Here is a 17,701-nt window from a genome sequence, read left to right as displayed (position 1 = left end):
ATAGGCAATTTTCATAATACGACAGAACTATAAAACACTAGCTGACGCCCGCGACTTCGTCCGCGTGGATTTAGGTTTTTCGAAATCCCGAAGGAACTTTTTGATTTTCCGAGATAAAAAGTAGCCTATGTGTTAATCCAGGATATTATCTATCTCCATTCCAAATTTCAGCCAAATCCGTTCAGTAGTTATTGCGTGAAAGAGTAACAAACATACACACACACACATACACATACACACAAACTTTCGCCTTTATAATATTAGTGTGAAGTGTGATTAGACTCAAAAGGGCTAAAAACCAGAGCCGTAAAACCAGTTTAAAAAAACCATTTTTTTTTAATTACAGGATTACATGGAGGACGTGAACGGCAAAGAGATATCACTACAGTATGTAACGGTTAAGGTGCCTGGACAGAAGCCTCGAGGGTCAAAGTCCATCATCACGACGGTTCCCGGGTACAATGGGTACACTAGTATGGATATACATGATAGCATTGGAGGGTTATCACTAGGTGAGTATATTTTTCGGAGTTAATGGCATTTCAAAGGTTGTAACCCACTTAGATGACACAGTTCCTGCACAACACCGCCTGTACAGCTAGCAGGGTACTCGCTGCCTTACGTCTACAGGCAGCAGGCTTCAAGCGAGCAGAAGCTGTGCTCACAGCGCGCGGGCCGCTCTCTTGAAGTGTGCGGTTACAGTACGCGAGATGTAAACTATTGAGTAGCAAGAAGCGGCAAGCTCACTTACCGCGCGCTGTCTGCTATTTTGTGTTGTCACTAAAGTGCATCTCCGAGCATCGATGTCCATATTTGAATGCTCATACTTTGGTTGGGTGGGAGCGGAGTTGTGTAAGTTGGCTACCACCTTTAAATGTCACTTGCTTTGACAACATAGAAAAATGGACTTCATCTGTGTTGGTGTTAGCTGGCAGACGTGTTCTGCCTTTTTGGAGTGTTTTTTTTTTTGTTAAATCTGACTGGAAAGCGCTCTAAGGGGGTGCTGTGTGTATGTCGGCGAGCGCCGGCACAGACGGGGTCCATACTTGTATAATTTAACTAACTTGTTACAAATAACTACAAACTTGACATTGGCTAATCTTTGTAAAGCCAGACGAGAGAGAAAAAAAAACAACGTAGGAAAACATCGTGAATAAACCTGCATGTCTGAGAGTTCTCCATAATGTGCTGAAAGGTGCTGGTCTATTGTCAAACCCTTCTCATTCTATGAGGAGAGTAGTTCCCAGCTATTCTCAGTAGTCTCTCAGTACCTAGTTATCAGTTCTTTAATACAGATCTGGCATTGTATTCTACTGAGACATCTGTTTCCTTCTATAACTATTCTGCTTCTGTCTTAAGGCTACAAAGACAAGCCAACGCGAGCGACGGACAAAGCCCTGCTATCAGCATTTGACACAATGAAGGAACCAGCATCAAGTAGACAGTCCTTAGCCTCTGAGGTGGACATCTGTGCCAGCAATGGCACGGATAAGGACACGCCTCATGTCAAAAAGCGCCATCGGAGGATGAAGAGCAGCGGGGTGAAGAAGGATGGGGATGAGGGTGAGATATTGATGCCTATACTTTATTTAAGAATAGTGAGGAAAGGTGCATAAGTACGTACTATCTGAAAAGAGAAAAGACATTGTTAACTTTCCCAGAACACACGAAATAGCAACTTATTCTACTTAACTTTTCGTATTGGATTGACTGACTTAACTGGGCCGAATCACACCGGATCAGACTGGTTTTGTCCAGTACAATCCGGTCCAATCCAGTCCAGTCCGGCCAAAATTATTTTTACGACGTGCGACGCCAGATTTGTTTTTTATTAATACACTATAATTTGTTTATAGATGCGGAAAGTGCAACGTCGTGCGAGTTCACGATAGTCAGTTTGGACGGGAAAAGATGGCGGTGGGAGGTGGGTGCGGGAGGCACGCCGGCCGCGTCGGCCGCTGAGAGGGACGCTTGGGTCGCCGCTGTGGAGGCGCAGATACTGGCCTCACTACAGGGCAGGGTGAGTTGGGGAACAGTGGAGCAATGTATGGGGTCAGGGGAGTTTGGGGAGATAATGTAACATCGTGCAAGTCAGGCTGGTTGGGTAAAGATGGCGGTGGGAGGTGGATGCGGGAGGCACGTCGGCTGCTGAGAGGAACGCTTGGGTCGCCGCTGTGGAGGCGCAGATACTGGCCTCACTACAGGGCAGGGTGAGTTGGGGGACAGTGGAGCAATGTATGGGGTCAGGGGAGTTTGGGGCGATAGTGTAACGTCGTGCAAGTCAGGCTGGTTGGGTAAAGATGGCGGTGGGAGGTGAGTGCGGGAGGCACGCCGGCCGCGTCGGCCGCTGAGAGGGACGCTTGGGTCGCCGCTGTGGAGGCGCAGATACTGGCCTCACTACAGGGCAGGGTGAGTTGGGGGACAGTGGAGCAATGTATGGAATCAGGGAAGTTTGGGGAGATAATGCAATGTTGTGGGATACAGGGTTAGGTTACTTGACTTGTTTCGGTGCCTTCATATATTATTTACTAGAGGATGCCTGCGACTTCGTCCGCGTGGATTTCGGTTTTTAAAGATCCCATGGGAACTATTTGATTTTCCAGGATAAAAAGTAACCTATATCCATCCCCGGGATATAAGCTAACTCTGTACCAAATTTCGTCAAAATCGGTTAAACTGTTGGGCCGTGAAAAGGTAGCAGACAGACAGACAGACACACTTTCGCATTTATAATATTAGTATGGTTGGTAATCTCATTATTATGATGATAAATTTAATTTTGTGTTCGCAGACGTCCCGGCAGCCCGCGCCGACGGGCGCCAACTCGACGGGCGACGTGCGAGCCACGTATTACATACGCAGGGTCAAAGGGAATGACAAGTGCTGTGATTGCGGAGCGCAAGGTGAAACTAGTATATATATACATTATACGCTGAAATAGAACTATGGAAACATAAACATAAATTTTAGAGTACAATTCGCATCCTCTTCTTACTAATGTAATATGAAAAGGACAGATACAGTTTGACAGTTTTAAATTTAATTTAGAGCTACCAAACCTCATGACTTTATCTGCCAGTCGCGAGCCTATTGTTTAAATTTGTAGCGTGCACTAAAATTTAGAGTGTTTAAATGTAAAGTTTATGATCTGTACTTTTTTAGCAATATAAAAATAAGATGCAGATACTCTAAATTTCAAATACTAAGTATCAGAAGCTTAATTTGCTATAATTCGCTAGAAAAGGCAAATTTGTATGGTACAACATGCAGCATGCGACATGCTGTATATGCTGTCCACTCCCACTGCTAAGCATGCAGGAAAAGCCAGCCACCAAGCCAGCACCAAGTATCATCACTTTCATGCGCATGTGTATCTTAAAAATAAATGATTCAAATATCTACATAATATCTTAATTCATAACAAAATCAATAGTTTGGTAATATTTTTATGTCCTGGCTATAAAAATAAAAGAATCTGACAAATGTCTAAGGACAGTCTAACTAAGGACTAAGGACTGTCTGGCGAGTCTAAGGACCGAGGGCGTAATTTGTATCCTAATGTGATAATTCATGTAATATTCCAGACCCGGACTGGGCGAGCCTCAACCTGGGCGTGCTGATATGCATCGAGTGTTCGGGCGTACACCGCAACCTCGGCTCGCACATCTCCCGCGTGCGCTCGCTCGACCTCGACGAGTGGCCGTGAGTAGATACATATACTTACTGATTGGATTGGATTGGACCGGACTGATCTGGTCTGGTTCAGTCCAGTCTTCTCAAAATTACTTCCACCAAAGGGGCGTAGAAGCTTCGCTTCTGTCGAGCCTTTCCTGATGCCTGAATTTTTTTCTGTTATCAAGACTGATTGAATTGGAATGTCTCTTGCTAAATGTACTGTTAAATGTAATGTACGGTTTATTTTTTACTAGATGATATCCGCGACTTTGCCTGCATGGTCTTAGGTTTTTAAAAATCCCGTGGGAACTCTTCGATTTTCTGGGATAAAAGCCTATGTCCGTCCCCGGAATGTAAGCTGTGTTAGCTGTGGTAAGGTGTGTTAACCTTTCATCAAAATCGGTTAAACTGTTGGGCCGTGAAAAAGCTAGCAGACTGACAGAGAGACCCACACTTTCGCATTTATAATATTAGTATGGATATTGATTTTATTGCTTGATTGATTTTTTCTAATAAATATTTCAAATGGGTGATTTGCTTTTCAGACTGGGTCATGTGAGCGTAATGGTGACGATGGGTAACTCGCTCGCCAACTCGATATGGGAGGCTGACCTGCGGGGACACATCAAACCCATCGCGACCTCCACGAGGGAAGAGAAGGAAAGGTAAGGTTTACTTCTTTCTTGCCAAAATCTTTCCTTTTTATTGAAGTGAAGCTCCTATCAAGTTATGCGCTCGAATACCGCGAAGTGAAACGAGGAAAGATCGAAGGAGCAACGTTAGTTTAACCACGCGTAAAGATTATACACTCTATTTTTTTGTTTTCTAGATGGATACGTTTGAAATACGAGCGACGGGCGTTCCTCTCATGCGAGCCGGCGGTATCAGGCGGATCAGGGGGTGAAGCTCTAAGAGCGGCGGGAGCGAGGGGGGCCGTGGGTACTCTAGCGAGGCTACTGGCCGCGCCCCCACCGCGCGCCCCCGCGCCCGTCGAACGGGCACTAGCGTTGAGAGCTGCGGCCGCTGCGGGACATCTGGCGGCTGCACAGCTGCTGATATGGGTGAGTAAAAGAGAGAGAGAGGGAGAAGGGGAGTAAGATAGAAAGAGAAAGATATATTTGGAGTATGAGAAATGAGCGTTCCTCTCATGCGAGCCAGCGGTATTAGGTGGATTGGGGGTGAAGCTTTGAGACCGGCGGGAACGAGGGTGACCGTGGGTACTATTGGCTGCGCCCCCGTGCCCGTCGAACGGGCACTAGCGTTGAGAGCCGCGGCCGCTGCGGGCATCTGGCGGCTGCACAGCTGCTGATATGGGTGAGTGACAGAGAGAAAGAGTGAGTGAGTGGCTCAGTGACAGAGCGAGAGAGCGCGCATTGGCGTTGAGAGCTGCGGCCACCGCAGGGCATCTGTTGGCCGATCAGCTGCTGATATGGGTGAGTGACAAAGACAAAGAGTGAGTGAGTGGCTCAGTGACAGAGCGAGAGAGCGCGCATTGGCGTTGAGAGCTGCGGCCACCGCAGGGCATCTGTTGGCCGATCAGCTGCTGATATGGGTGAGTGACAAAGACAAAGAGTGAGTGAGTGGCTCAGTGACAGAGCGAGAGAGCGCGCATTGGCGTTGAGAGCTGCGGCCACCGCAGGGCATCTGTTGGCCGATCAGCTGCTGATATGGGTGAGTGACAAAGACAAAGAGTGAGTGAGTGGCTCAGTGACAGAGCGAGAGAGCGCGCATTGGCGTTGAGAGCTGCGGCCACCGCAGGGCATCTGTTGGCCGATCAGCTGCTGATATGGGTGAGTGACAAAGACAAAGAGTGAGTGAGTGGCTCAGTGACAGAGCGAGAGAGCGCGCATTGGCGTTGAGAGCTGCGGCCACCGCAGGGCATCTGTTGGCCGATCAGCTGCTGATATGGGTGAGTGACAAAGACAAAGAGTGAGTGAGTGGCTCAGTGACAGAGCGAGAGAGCGCGCATTGGCGTTGAGAGCTGCGGCCACCGCAGGGCATCTGTTGGCCGATCAGCTGCTGATATGGGTGAGTGACAAAGACAAAGAGTGAGTGAGTGGCTCAGTGACAGAGCGAGAGAGCGCGCATTGGCGTTCAGAGTTGCGGCCGCCGCGGCACATCATCGTGGCGGAGGATAAACAGAATAACCAGTCTTGCGGGGTGTGCTCTCGTCATAGCCTTGGCAAAGGCTGATTTTTATCCCTGAAGATCAAAGAATTCCAAGTCAGTCAGTTAGTTTTTTTTAAATATAAATAGATGTTTTTTGTCCACAGCACAACGGCAACCCAAACTTCCCCGACGCAGACGGCCATACCTGCGTGTTCTACGCCCGCGCCGCCGCCAACCATCTCTCGGGCATACCCACCCAATTCCCCAAAAACCTCCAAATCACCTGCCCCCTCCACCCAAACCCCCCCACCAGCTCCGGAACTAACTCCACTAGCTCTAGTTCCAGCGCGAAAAGTACCAAGACCCCAGAACCGGAGTGCAATTGCATCATTTTCGATTTACTAAATGCCCAGAGCGCCTCTAACGCCCTAGTAGAAATCCTAATCGGTCTACAGAACAACCAGTACATGAATAATGGTTTTGATTATAACCAAACTCTAGGCAGGCCCTCTTTTGGACATAATCTATCTTTGACTAATGGTAAATGTGGGAGTATTGTGTAATATAAATAATAAAATATACGTACAATTGTTGTACTTTTTTCTTTGTGCGCTGTCTGATGATTTGTTAGAATGAGGCGTTAATGAATGTAAATTGTGTTTTCAAGTTATACGTATAAAGTGGTCAATTCTGTTGTTCACAATCTCTAAACTTACGGATGAAATTAATAATAACAAAATCATTATCAATAGGGTCTTGGACTGTACTCTGTACAGCGGTAGTTTATGGCCTAGAGTTCATTATTAAAAAGAATAATTAAAAAAAAAAACATTTATTTTTACATATAATAATATTATATTTAGTTTATTAAGGTCAATGATGACAAATATTTTTCAATTTTTTGACATAAAAATAATTTTTATGTTAAAAATTGTCGTTTACGGCTTGTGACGTCATTAATTGCTTCCATACAAGGTGATGTTAATATAATTAATATGTTAAAAATAAATAAAAGTCATGACTTTTAAAAATTAATGACTTCTAGCCCCCATAAACTACCGCTATACAAAACATCACATCATTTTATTAGTACACTCCAAGGTCCTATTAATAGACGTCCACTGCTGGGCATAGGTCTCTTATAAGGACTTGTAATTTTTGATGGTAACGTTAATTATAATAATATTTGATAATAACAACGTTAATTAATTATTGATTATTAATTTCAGCCATAAATTGACAGATCTAAATCTAGTGCTGTCCTTTTTCGCGGAGAGCTTTATGAAAGGGATAACAATATTATGTTTATGATATTTGAGGTTAGATTGTGTTCAACAGTATTAGCCGCACTGTTATATTTAGATTATATTCGTTATAATTGTATCGATTTTTTAATATTCACATTCATAATAATTATCATGAAAATTATACGCACAAATTATTTTAGTGCAAAATGTCATATTTTCTTCTAAAAAGGTAGTCTTAGTCTATTCTAATAAATCGTCAGAACGGCAAAAGATAATTTAATATAATTAAATTAATTTTGTAATTAATAATGTAATTAAATAAAAAAAAGTTTAATTAACGAATGTTTTTATTGATATTCGACTGATGTTAAACAAATATGACATAGTTACCATACATCACTACATAACTGAATCATAACTATTATCTACTAAATATACATACAACTACTTACTTAAAATAGTTTACCAACAAAGCTTATTAGAGCTATTACTTTTTTTTTTAATCAATTTTTTTTTTAATATACAGTTTATTTTGAAATGTAGCCGACTTTTGTGATCTTCTTGTGTTTTTACATATTATTCAAATATAGTTGGCTATTTTAAATCAAAACCTAGTATTTGAAAACTTGTTTATTTGTGACAACAATTAAATTTAATTACATAAATGTAAATCCTTACTTTGTAATGTATTTTTACCTGGTTTTATTTAAAGTATCTTATTTATATTGTACATAAAATTATTGGTTTTATTTAGTGTACCTATGTAGCATACACACAATAACTAATTATTATATTGTTCTCGAAGTTTGTAAAAATATTTTATTCCAATTTGAAAAATGGTACAGAGGTGCTATTTTTAAAACTGCATAATAATTGTCAAAAATTGGGTCTTTGTTTTGTATCACTAAATACTACTAGGCTGGGCTATTACGAAGAGAATTAGACAATTGAAACCGACACCTCCCATGTGCTAGATAAATTTCATAATTTTGGTGCTCATTTTTTACGTTTGGTGAATGCCTCTTAGGTGGTTTCGTTTTTCAGTGGTGTTAATTTTTTTATCGAATTTATTCTAAAGTTTGAGTTTTCTTAAAAGTGGCGGATTTTAAACTTCTGAACCGCTTAATTTTGTAATGAAAAATAGAGACGTAATATATTATCATAATAATAGAAAGAATCACTATGAACATAAGTTTTATAATTAGATAATTATTATTAATCGTAATTAAAAAAAATATGATGTGTCATATTTATATTTTGTTTTCACGAACGTCCAGTGTGAATGATTTGAGTCATTGAACGTTTTAAAAGCTGATTACCACAGAATCGCAAATGATGTAATAGAAATGGTATCTGTTGATTCAGTGTGTCGCTGATTCTTATTAATTTCGCATATATGTGTATTTAGATAATAACGTCTCTGGCGTCCAAAGCAAATAAAAACGATATCTGCTAAATAGGTCTGTTTTTACAAAACGACTATTAGGCTGAGATCTATAGAACGCACTTTGCACTTTGTCTTTGCTCAGATTTAAGACACTGTTAAAACGAGACAGCGTTATACTGCTGACATAAATCTGTCTCTTTTTAACTGAAATTAAGTCTAAGCAAATTCAAAGTGCGGTCTATAGATTTCAACCTAAGAATCCACACGATACGTTTCCGGTGCATTACGGCGCCACATCGCTGTGAAATGGGTACCACACGGGAACTGTGTGACCGCAACGCAGAAAGTATGGCGTTGTATCGCACTACCTTTCCCCGCCGCGTTGGGACGCCGCGTCCCTAGTGGTAGGTCCACCGTAGTGGTAGGTCCCAAATCCGTTGCGCATGCGTTGCGACGTCGTACGACGTAACGCGTGGTGTCGCATGGTATAGCGATTTCTATGTAGGATGTAGGATGATGTAGCAGCACTGCTCATGCGTCGCACTGCCAACGCAACGCAACGTATCGCATCGTGTGGCTTCACTATTACTCATGTTTCACTTTACATCTGCGAGGCGACAAGCTGATGAACCTTTGCCATTTCTATACCTATTTTGAATTCTGTGCTGGGCACACTTGCAACACCCTACGCCACCCAACAACACACTATCAACACCCAACAACACGCAACGTTGCGTATTGGTTGTGTGCTTCTGAACTTACTAAATTTAAGCCCTCCTACGCATAGACGCTTTTCTAAGAAGGGTTTTTAAAAAGTTTAAAGCTAAATTAGATTCTATATTTATCGCCGAGAGTTGAAAATCAAACATAATTGCAAAGAATCGCTTAAGAAAAGCCCTGACGTGTGAAAAAATCTTTTTAAATCCGTTTTACTTATTTTATTTCGGTACACGGTCATGTAGACAAAGCGCTTAAATTTTAAATAATACAGCTGATAAATAATCTTTTTATCTAGATCTAGATTTCGTCTTTATTTTTTATACGATTTTCATTTGGATCATTAGAATCCAGTGATCCAAACCCAATCCAAGCGAAAAATGTACGCCCTGTACATTGGCCGAATGCATTGGGCCAATGTTTATCGCTGTTTCTTACATGCGTTAAAAAAGATTCCGACGAATTGAGAACCTCCTCCTTTTTTGGAAGTCGGTTAAAAAGCGTTAGTGTGTACGAGGGCTTATTCCACATGCGCCATATGGGCTGGAGTGGGTGGGTGTACTAATGTGTTTCTAGTAACTAATTAGTAATTTTGTAAAAAAAACAACAATTTCACAGAAAATCTAGGTAAGTTTTTGTAAATTGTCAATTTGAATCATTCAATTTTATAGGCGAATTGTTTATTAGTAATTAATTATTATTATTAAAAAATAATTGTTTTCTAATACGCAGTATAATAAATATTCAAAATTATAAACTTCAAGTCAGTATTCCAGAAAGTGCGGCAACTATCAAAAAAATTATATAAATAACTATAAACATCACAAAATATGTGTTTTGAGCATCGGAAACTCCGATTTGATCAATATTCTCATCGATTTATCGAAACGAAGGTAAAAACTGGGTCTGTAAATATTTTTGTCTATTGGTGTGAAAGATCATTTAATATTTCATTAATAAGTAATTAAAACAGTTATTCTCAATTTCTTAAATTTAATTTTTGATATCTTTTTTTTTTTTGCATAAATGATTATTATTTACCTTCAGTCCGATACGATATCGATTCGAACGTAGATATAGAACGTTTTTTTTACTAGATATAACAATAAATTATTGAATTAGTATACAAGATCTCAGCTCAACGCTATCGTAGGGTAAATTTAGAGTAATTATTTAGTAGTATAAATATTATATCGTCGCTTTTTATCTAAACTCCCTTGGGGTAAACTATCAATTTTATATTTTCTTGGTTTTTTGACTTTGATGAACTACCTACATAAATGTCATCTTGCATTCTGCACTCATGCGGGGCGCAAGTGTGGCAGTAGCTTAAAGCAGTAATTCTAAACTTTTGTAATATGTCAAAAAACCAAGGACTAACAAACATTCCATTTTTTATCCTAAATATAAAACAATTTCTTTCGACCCAAGGGATTAGTGGATGTGATATTCCTAAGATTTCCCGTATTAAGCCAAATGTACTGAACCCTTCTGTGCCTGCTCTAAGTAGACTACGCTTTATGTCAAACAACCGTTTATAGACCGGGGGTGAGTGCAAATTAACTTAAATTTTAATCCACCTACTCTTGGTCTATGATCAGTGGTTTTTAATGTATGTAAAAAATATGTACTTCTTAAAGCTGTTCGCGCATTACAGTACACGCCGCACGCGACGTAACCAACTTACGCTTCTGTACTGAAAATTCGAATTTCTTTTGTCATAGTTCGATTTCGGGCTGGGAAATGAAGTGATTAAGAATTTCCAGCATTAACTATTCCATCAAGTCGAATCGTATCAATTTGCGTTGCGTCTATAGGTGTCCAATATAAAAAGTAATGTTTGTGTTTTGTTCTTTATCTATGCGTTCGCGCAGCGTTCATGTTATAGAGATGAAACTGTACAGTTGTTGTCGATACTTGCGCGAAGGTATACAACTGGCAAACAATACTAGCAGAGTAACATCAACTGGTGGCGCGTGAATCGCATTGCAAAACATGAAGGCTAATATTTACTAAAAATCTGCGTCTATTGTTATTCCTACCAAAAAGTCGCGCCGGTTACTTTGCTTCTACTTTGCTTATATATTGAACGCTAAATAAAATGTCTAGCTATAACTTGTGGAATATAAAAAAAACTGATACTGACTAACTGACTGAATTTGATTTAATGACGTCGCTCGCTTTTAGTTTCAAAAATGCGTTGTTTGCGTCGCGTGCGGTGCGCACTGTAATGCGCGTACATCATAATAGAATTAATGCGATAGTTATAGAGTGATTCTCAAAACGTGCATTTAGTTCTAGCGTTGTTCAAAGTACATAGTGTAAGCGCTGAAGTTGCAATTTTTCTAAGTAATATAATAAATATCGTTGCACACTCGACACTTTTAGGGCTAATATTTGAATTGCTATGTACAGTTTTTGATAATATTTTCTGTATCTATGTTTTTAATAGAATATTTGTAATTTTTTTATCACGTAAAACCTGTAAGGTGCAACAAACATGGGCAGAGCCGCGCGGTGTCTTTTCATGACAACTCAAACATAAGCCTTATTTACTTTGGCAGAAGTACGAAAATACATCGAAGCGAAGCGACGTCATGACGCCCAAATTGGCGGCGGGCGTTCATAGGAGTTGTTTGTGAGCAGAATGTCCATTTCCGCGTTGCGATGCTGTAACGCTTCGATGTGTTTTCACATACAACCGTACATGAGTCGCGATTGGGCGTTTGTGCACTCATTCGTACAGTGGCCGACAAACAACTTGAGCATGGACGCGATTGGCTGGCGAGTGGCGCGTGCACGCGATTGGTTGATCAGTCGGCGCGGGTGCACGCGATTGGTTGATACGTCGACTTCCGCTTCCCGGATTTGCCAACTTTTTCCCACTACACGTTTAGGCCCACGTTGTTTGCCAGGCACTATATTCAATTCGTTGTCGTGATAATACGACTCGATGTGAAAAAAATCACTTATCTAAAACACTTGGATATAAGCCACGTGTTTTTATATACGTGATTTTTATAAATACTCATACAGTAGTGATGCGTCGCTGTCCCGTTGTACCTTTGCCCACGATTCTGTATGGCTATTGTCGCGATTTAAAATCGCGTTTAAGCTATATCGCTACAAAAAGCCGTGGGTGATGTCCCGCTTGTTGCGTTTTATTTGTAACCATGTTCACACAGTATGAGTACGAATTACGCATGAGTCTGGGCCTAAAATATTGAGGCATTCGATTTTCGTATGCCACAAACGAAGTTCTTTAGATCAGGAAAAATATTCACTAGTTTTAGTAGGTACCTAACGCTTTTTAAATTTCGACCCCGGTGGTCGTAACAGACTAACCGAAGTGGACAAATGTGTGACAGGTGACTTCTATTGCCGCACTCATGGGATGGCAGTCCAACACGTTCGGAGAGATATCGCTCCAGTTTGATACTTTTTTTTAAAAGAATATTAGCCATGCTAATCATGACTAATACTCCCCTTTCCCCTCCAATTAAGCGTAAAGCTTGTGCCAGGAGTGGAGTACGACAAAAGTGCAACGGGTGGGGTTTGAACCGCCGACCTTTCGGAATTCAGTCCGCTCCTCAACCGTTGAGCTATCGAGGGTCTTTGATTGAAAGTGAATCGTGGCGAGAGTGTATTCGTACTGTGTGTATGCAGCAATATAGATTTTTTATCAGTTGATGTAAAGTTATTTTTTTATAAATGGGGGTAATTCGTGTATATTTTAACAATACCGAGTTCAGTATTCGAGGGTACGTGATAACGTATTGTAGAACTTTACGCTGTAAAACGCACCTTGTATATTTTTTTAAACCTATTTTCGGATAGTTACGTTGAAATTTTATTGATAATTTTAAATTCGTTACCCTGACTTTTGCTGTTGCTGTTAACAGACGAACCAACTTTATTGGGTCCAATAATACGACCAGACCATAAAAAGATAGGTTATTTTTTTTAGCCACGCCCCTTCCAAGAGGTCCAGTATCCACCTAAGCAGAGAGGAAAGGAGATGTGTACATTCAATCAACCAATCAGATTTTTAAAAGATGACGAGATAATTTATCCGCGTCATCTATTATGAATCCGATTGGTCGGCAGAATACATCTCCTCACCTCTCCGCTTAGGTGGATACCGGGTCTAAGCCTGCTACCATCTTAGATTGCGTCATCGTTTTACATCAGTTCAGATAGCAGTCAAGGGCTAACTTGTAATGGGATTAAAAATAAGTCGGACTAAGCCTGCCTCAGACTCTTTAAGTCTGAGGCAGATCTATAGAGCGCACTTTAACTTTGCTCAGACTTAAATCACTGTTAAAACGAGACAACGTTATAACGCTCACATCAGTCTCGTTTTAACTCTGACTTAAATCTGAGCAAAGTCAAAGTACGCTCTTTAGATCTCAGCCTAAAAGTGCTTGGGAGTCGTATTTAAAAAGAGGAAGTTTAAGTTGATTTAATTGTTTTTATTTAGTTTTTGTGATTATTATTAATAATATACTAAAATGTATAGTTATTTTGACTGTTGAACTTAGGGTAAAAATTCGGAAGAACAATCCGAAGTGAATTCCGATTATTCCCCCGTCTAGGGGAAATACTTAGATTAACTCGCGTTTCCGAGACGGATTTTTTTAGGGGCATAAACGGAATTGCTGGCACCAGTAAAATTGGTTCGTCTGTTAACAAATTGATTTGCGAGTCTATTCACATTATTTTTTAATGTTTTTTTTTTTTTTGTATATTTTTTGTGGTGGCCAAAGAGCTTAAAGTTGTAAATAGAAATAGCGCAGCTGACCTTAGCTGTACTCTGAACCTTCGTTACTGTAATTATTAAGTGATTTGTTGATGTTCTTGATCTTGTGAAAATAAAGTGGAAAATGAACACGATGCTTTTGAGTTTTCTTTTACGAAATCCTTTGTGACCTTCGGCTGAGCGCTGAAATTGCAGCAAATATGACCTGTACCTACAGGTGTAACCAAAAAGTTGACAAAAACTTAGCGTGCCAAAATCCAATGCCAATAACCATTTGCTTTATCTTGTAGTTTTAGTGGTTTAACGTGCAAAACTGGGGTCAATGCTCCACCCACGACGTGGCATTGACTGAGTGACCTAGTTACGGAACGTTCGTTGACCTCTAGCGTCAGTCAGATGTTTTATTTGCAATGTATAATATTAATATACACGATAGTACTGATGATTACTGATAAGATACCATAAAAAAAACTACGAATGTTTTATTTCATAATCCTGTATTTTTAAAAGTTCACAATCGATTATAAATAAAACATCTGATTGACGCTAGAGATCAACGAACATTCCATAAATAAGTCACTCGAAGTCAATGCCGCGTCGTAGGTGGGGCACTTGACGCGAGTTTTGTACGCAATACCTACAATGCGGGTTTGAAAAATACTAAATCACTAAAACTACAAGATAAGGCAAATGGTTATTGACATTGCATTATGCTAAGGTAGTATAATATTTATTATAACCCACAATTTGGCTAGCGTTCTGGTTACACCCTATTTATTGGGGAGTCCGTTTCTACACAGTGAAACAGTGGTAACGGAGCGCTGTTCTAATCTCCGTATATGAGGTGTTTACATTGGTCCTATTGAGTAGTCTGGGATGCTGCTCCTAGGTTCCGATAAGTTGAAGAATCGCATTGCCGATGAATATGATGTACTTTCGAGTAATTTATAGTAGTATAATATTCATTATAACCCACAATTTGGCTAGCGTTCTGGTTACACCCTATTTATTACTAACGTTATTACCTAAAATAATAATAGTGTAATTACATAGTCTTATTCCCCAGCCCCTCAATTATAATATGTATCACCTGGTACACATGTATGTATATGCAATAATGCAATACGAACGTTTCGAAGCATGTCTCCTATTAATCTGTACATGTCTCCGAAGCTCGGAAATACCTGGAACGTAATCCGATTAGAATGAACAATAGGTACCTACCTAACAAACTTGTCCACAATGTACAACCCAACTCTGTCATCTCAACATTCTCAACTCAATTAAGTACCACAGAATTTACATTGTCGTTTGTTACCGTACTCCATTAGGCCGTAGATGCATAGCGATAGGACTAATGTCTAATAACCAACTATGTGGTTACTTGTACCTAATCAAGGACGATACCGTTTCCAAATTTTTACTGGTCGGTGACCATATATAATTTGTTTTGTCATTAGTTTAATCCATACTAATCCATACTCCATACTTAATATTATAAATGCGAAAGTGTGTCTGTCTTCTGTCTGTCTGTCTGCTACCTTCTCACGGCCCAACAGTTTAATCGATTCTGACGAAACACATATACACAGGGTTAGCTTATATATCCCGGGGACGGACATAGGCTACTTTTTATCCTGGTAAATCAAAGAGTTCCCACGGGATTCCTAAAACACATCCACTTAACCGATTTATTTGAAAGGTACCGAGGTAGCTTGCGTCCCTGTAATTGACATAGGTATTTTACCCCGGAAAATCAAACAGTTCCCACGGGAGCTTTACAAACCTAAATCCACGCGGACGAAGTCGCGGGCATCCTCTATAATAGGGCACCATAATAATCAGAAACTAAACCAACAACTAATATCACAGACTAACTTTTAAAAGCTTTTAAACCACGGAGACTAATTATAAAATTATTATATTCTATAATCTAGGCTTTTTAGCCATTTGGAAAAGGTCGGGTAGGTAAATTCATCCAAAATTAATTGTAACTTTTGAAACGTACATACCATCATACGTTCATCATACATACATAGTTTGTTTTGTAGGTAGGTAGGTGCCTAGTTAGAGCATATTGTACTTATTACATCACACTATCACACTAATATTATAAAGGAGAAAGTTTGTATGTGTGTGTATGTTTGTTACTCCTTCACGCAAAAACTACTGGACGGATTTGGCTGAAATTCGGAATGGAGATAGATAATATCCTGGATTAGCACATACTTTTTATCCCGGAAAACCAAAGAGTTCCCACGGGATTTCGAAAAACCTAAATCCACGCGAACGAAGTCGCGGGTTTCAGATAGTTATGGCTATTCTCAACTGTCACCGCAATTGAATTAAGCATACAAGACTAGTTCGTAAACATTGTTTGAGGTTTGAGCTTAGTTCTGTAGTTTCAAAGTTCAACCGCAGTATGTATAACAAGTGTAAATTAAAAATTTATAACACCCCCGACAAGTGAAGGTTACAGTAACTAGAAAAGAGCTGATAACTCTCAAACGGTTGAACCGATTTTCTTGGCTATATAGCTAAGAACACTCTCGATCAAGCCGCCTTTCAAACAAAAAAAAAACTAAGTTAAAATCGGTTCATTAGTTTAGGAGCTACGATGCCACAGACAGATACACAGATACGCAGATACACAGATACACACGTCAAACTTATAACACCCCTCTTTTTGGGTCGGGGGTTAAAAATCCTCCCACACATTTAATCCAAAGGTATCTAGTATACTTAGATAGGTATAGCAAAATCATAAACTTTATATTTGCTAGTTTTTCATCGAAAAGGGTACTTATCTATTATTCTTATTATTATTGTTTTTTTTTATAAATTTTTATTATAAAAGAACATTTTACACCAATTGTTGTAGACCAAAGCACTAGACAAAAACTGAGACTGGTGGTTGAAATTTTGCAGCCCAAATAGACCGTAGTCTGTGCGCTAGGTCTAAAATAATAAATAAATAAATAAAATATCTTTATTTTCAAACAGTTTTAACAAAGTCGTTTGCTTGTGGTCTCCACACTAGGTAACCTGTATTGTGGGGACCGTGTAAGACTTCCTAGAAGATTTCACTGAGGACTGTCGACTATGTTATATACAGTTATGTTTGAAAACTGCCACAGGACTTAAAAAATTGTGTTTCTCCCCTTAACGCACGTTCTAAATTTTTTGCCCGCGAGCTCACTGCGAAATTGGAGTCATTGTTCAGGCTTCACAAGTTTTATCGAGCGTGTATTCATATGCAAATTAATGAATAATACAGCGGAATTAAATAATTTTGGTCACGGCTATGCCCTTAATGACGGATGTATTGTGTGAACGGGCCTTAACAACGCGCTGAATGTAGGCAATCAAGCTGAATATTGTATGAAATAATAATTAGGTTTTGTGGGTAAGGTGGATTCAGGCTTTGCTGAATATTTTCTGGCTCCTACCCCGTAATGTAGATAACTCAATAAAATGAGTCTGAAAATGTAAGCCTGGACGGAGCCTGTTGCTGAGACAATAAGGTTTGCCGTCCCATAAATTAACAATTGAAGCACATTTTTTTTTCTGTGATGTAACCACAAACTCACGGTTTTCGGATTTATCCCTTTACTTGTGCTATAGGATCTACTTATCTACCGAACATGATTCTAGGACAACGGGAAGTAGGTACCCTATAGGTTTTCTTGGCAGACACGACGGACGGACGGACACATGACAGACAGACATACGAACAGACAGACAGGCAGACATACAGACAGACATACTAACAGGCAGACATACAGACCTACAACAAAGCGATCCTAT

General features: G+C 39.9%; 1 protein-coding gene across 1 annotated transcript in view; it reads left to right on the top strand.

Moving 5' to 3' along the window:
- LOC123867369 (centaurin-gamma-1A) overlaps positions 1-17,701 on the top strand; it is a 307,921-nt gene that overhangs the window by 277,149 nt on the left and 13,071 nt on the right. The window contains exons 8-15 of the mRNA XM_045909371.1: positions 347-512; positions 1,360-1,563; positions 1,857-2,020; positions 2,792-2,903; positions 3,585-3,702; positions 4,221-4,340; positions 4,505-4,736; positions 5,949-6,364. Coding sequence (XP_045765327.1) covers positions 347-512; positions 1,360-1,563; positions 1,857-2,020; positions 2,792-2,903; positions 3,585-3,702; positions 4,221-4,340; positions 4,505-4,736; positions 5,949-6,347 — 1,515 coding nt within the window. The 3' untranslated portion in view covers positions 6,348-6,364. The remainder of the gene's footprint in view (positions 1-346; positions 513-1,359; positions 1,564-1,856; positions 2,021-2,791; positions 2,904-3,584; positions 3,703-4,220; positions 4,341-4,504; positions 4,737-5,948; positions 6,365-17,701) is intronic.

Source organism: Maniola jurtina, chromosome 8 (genome assembly GCF_905333055.1).
Source record: "Maniola jurtina chromosome 8, ilManJurt1.1, whole genome shotgun sequence".
NCBI lineage: Eukaryota > Metazoa > Arthropoda > Insecta > Lepidoptera > Nymphalidae > Maniola > Maniola jurtina.
This window is presented reverse-complemented; position numbering and strand designations above follow the sequence as displayed.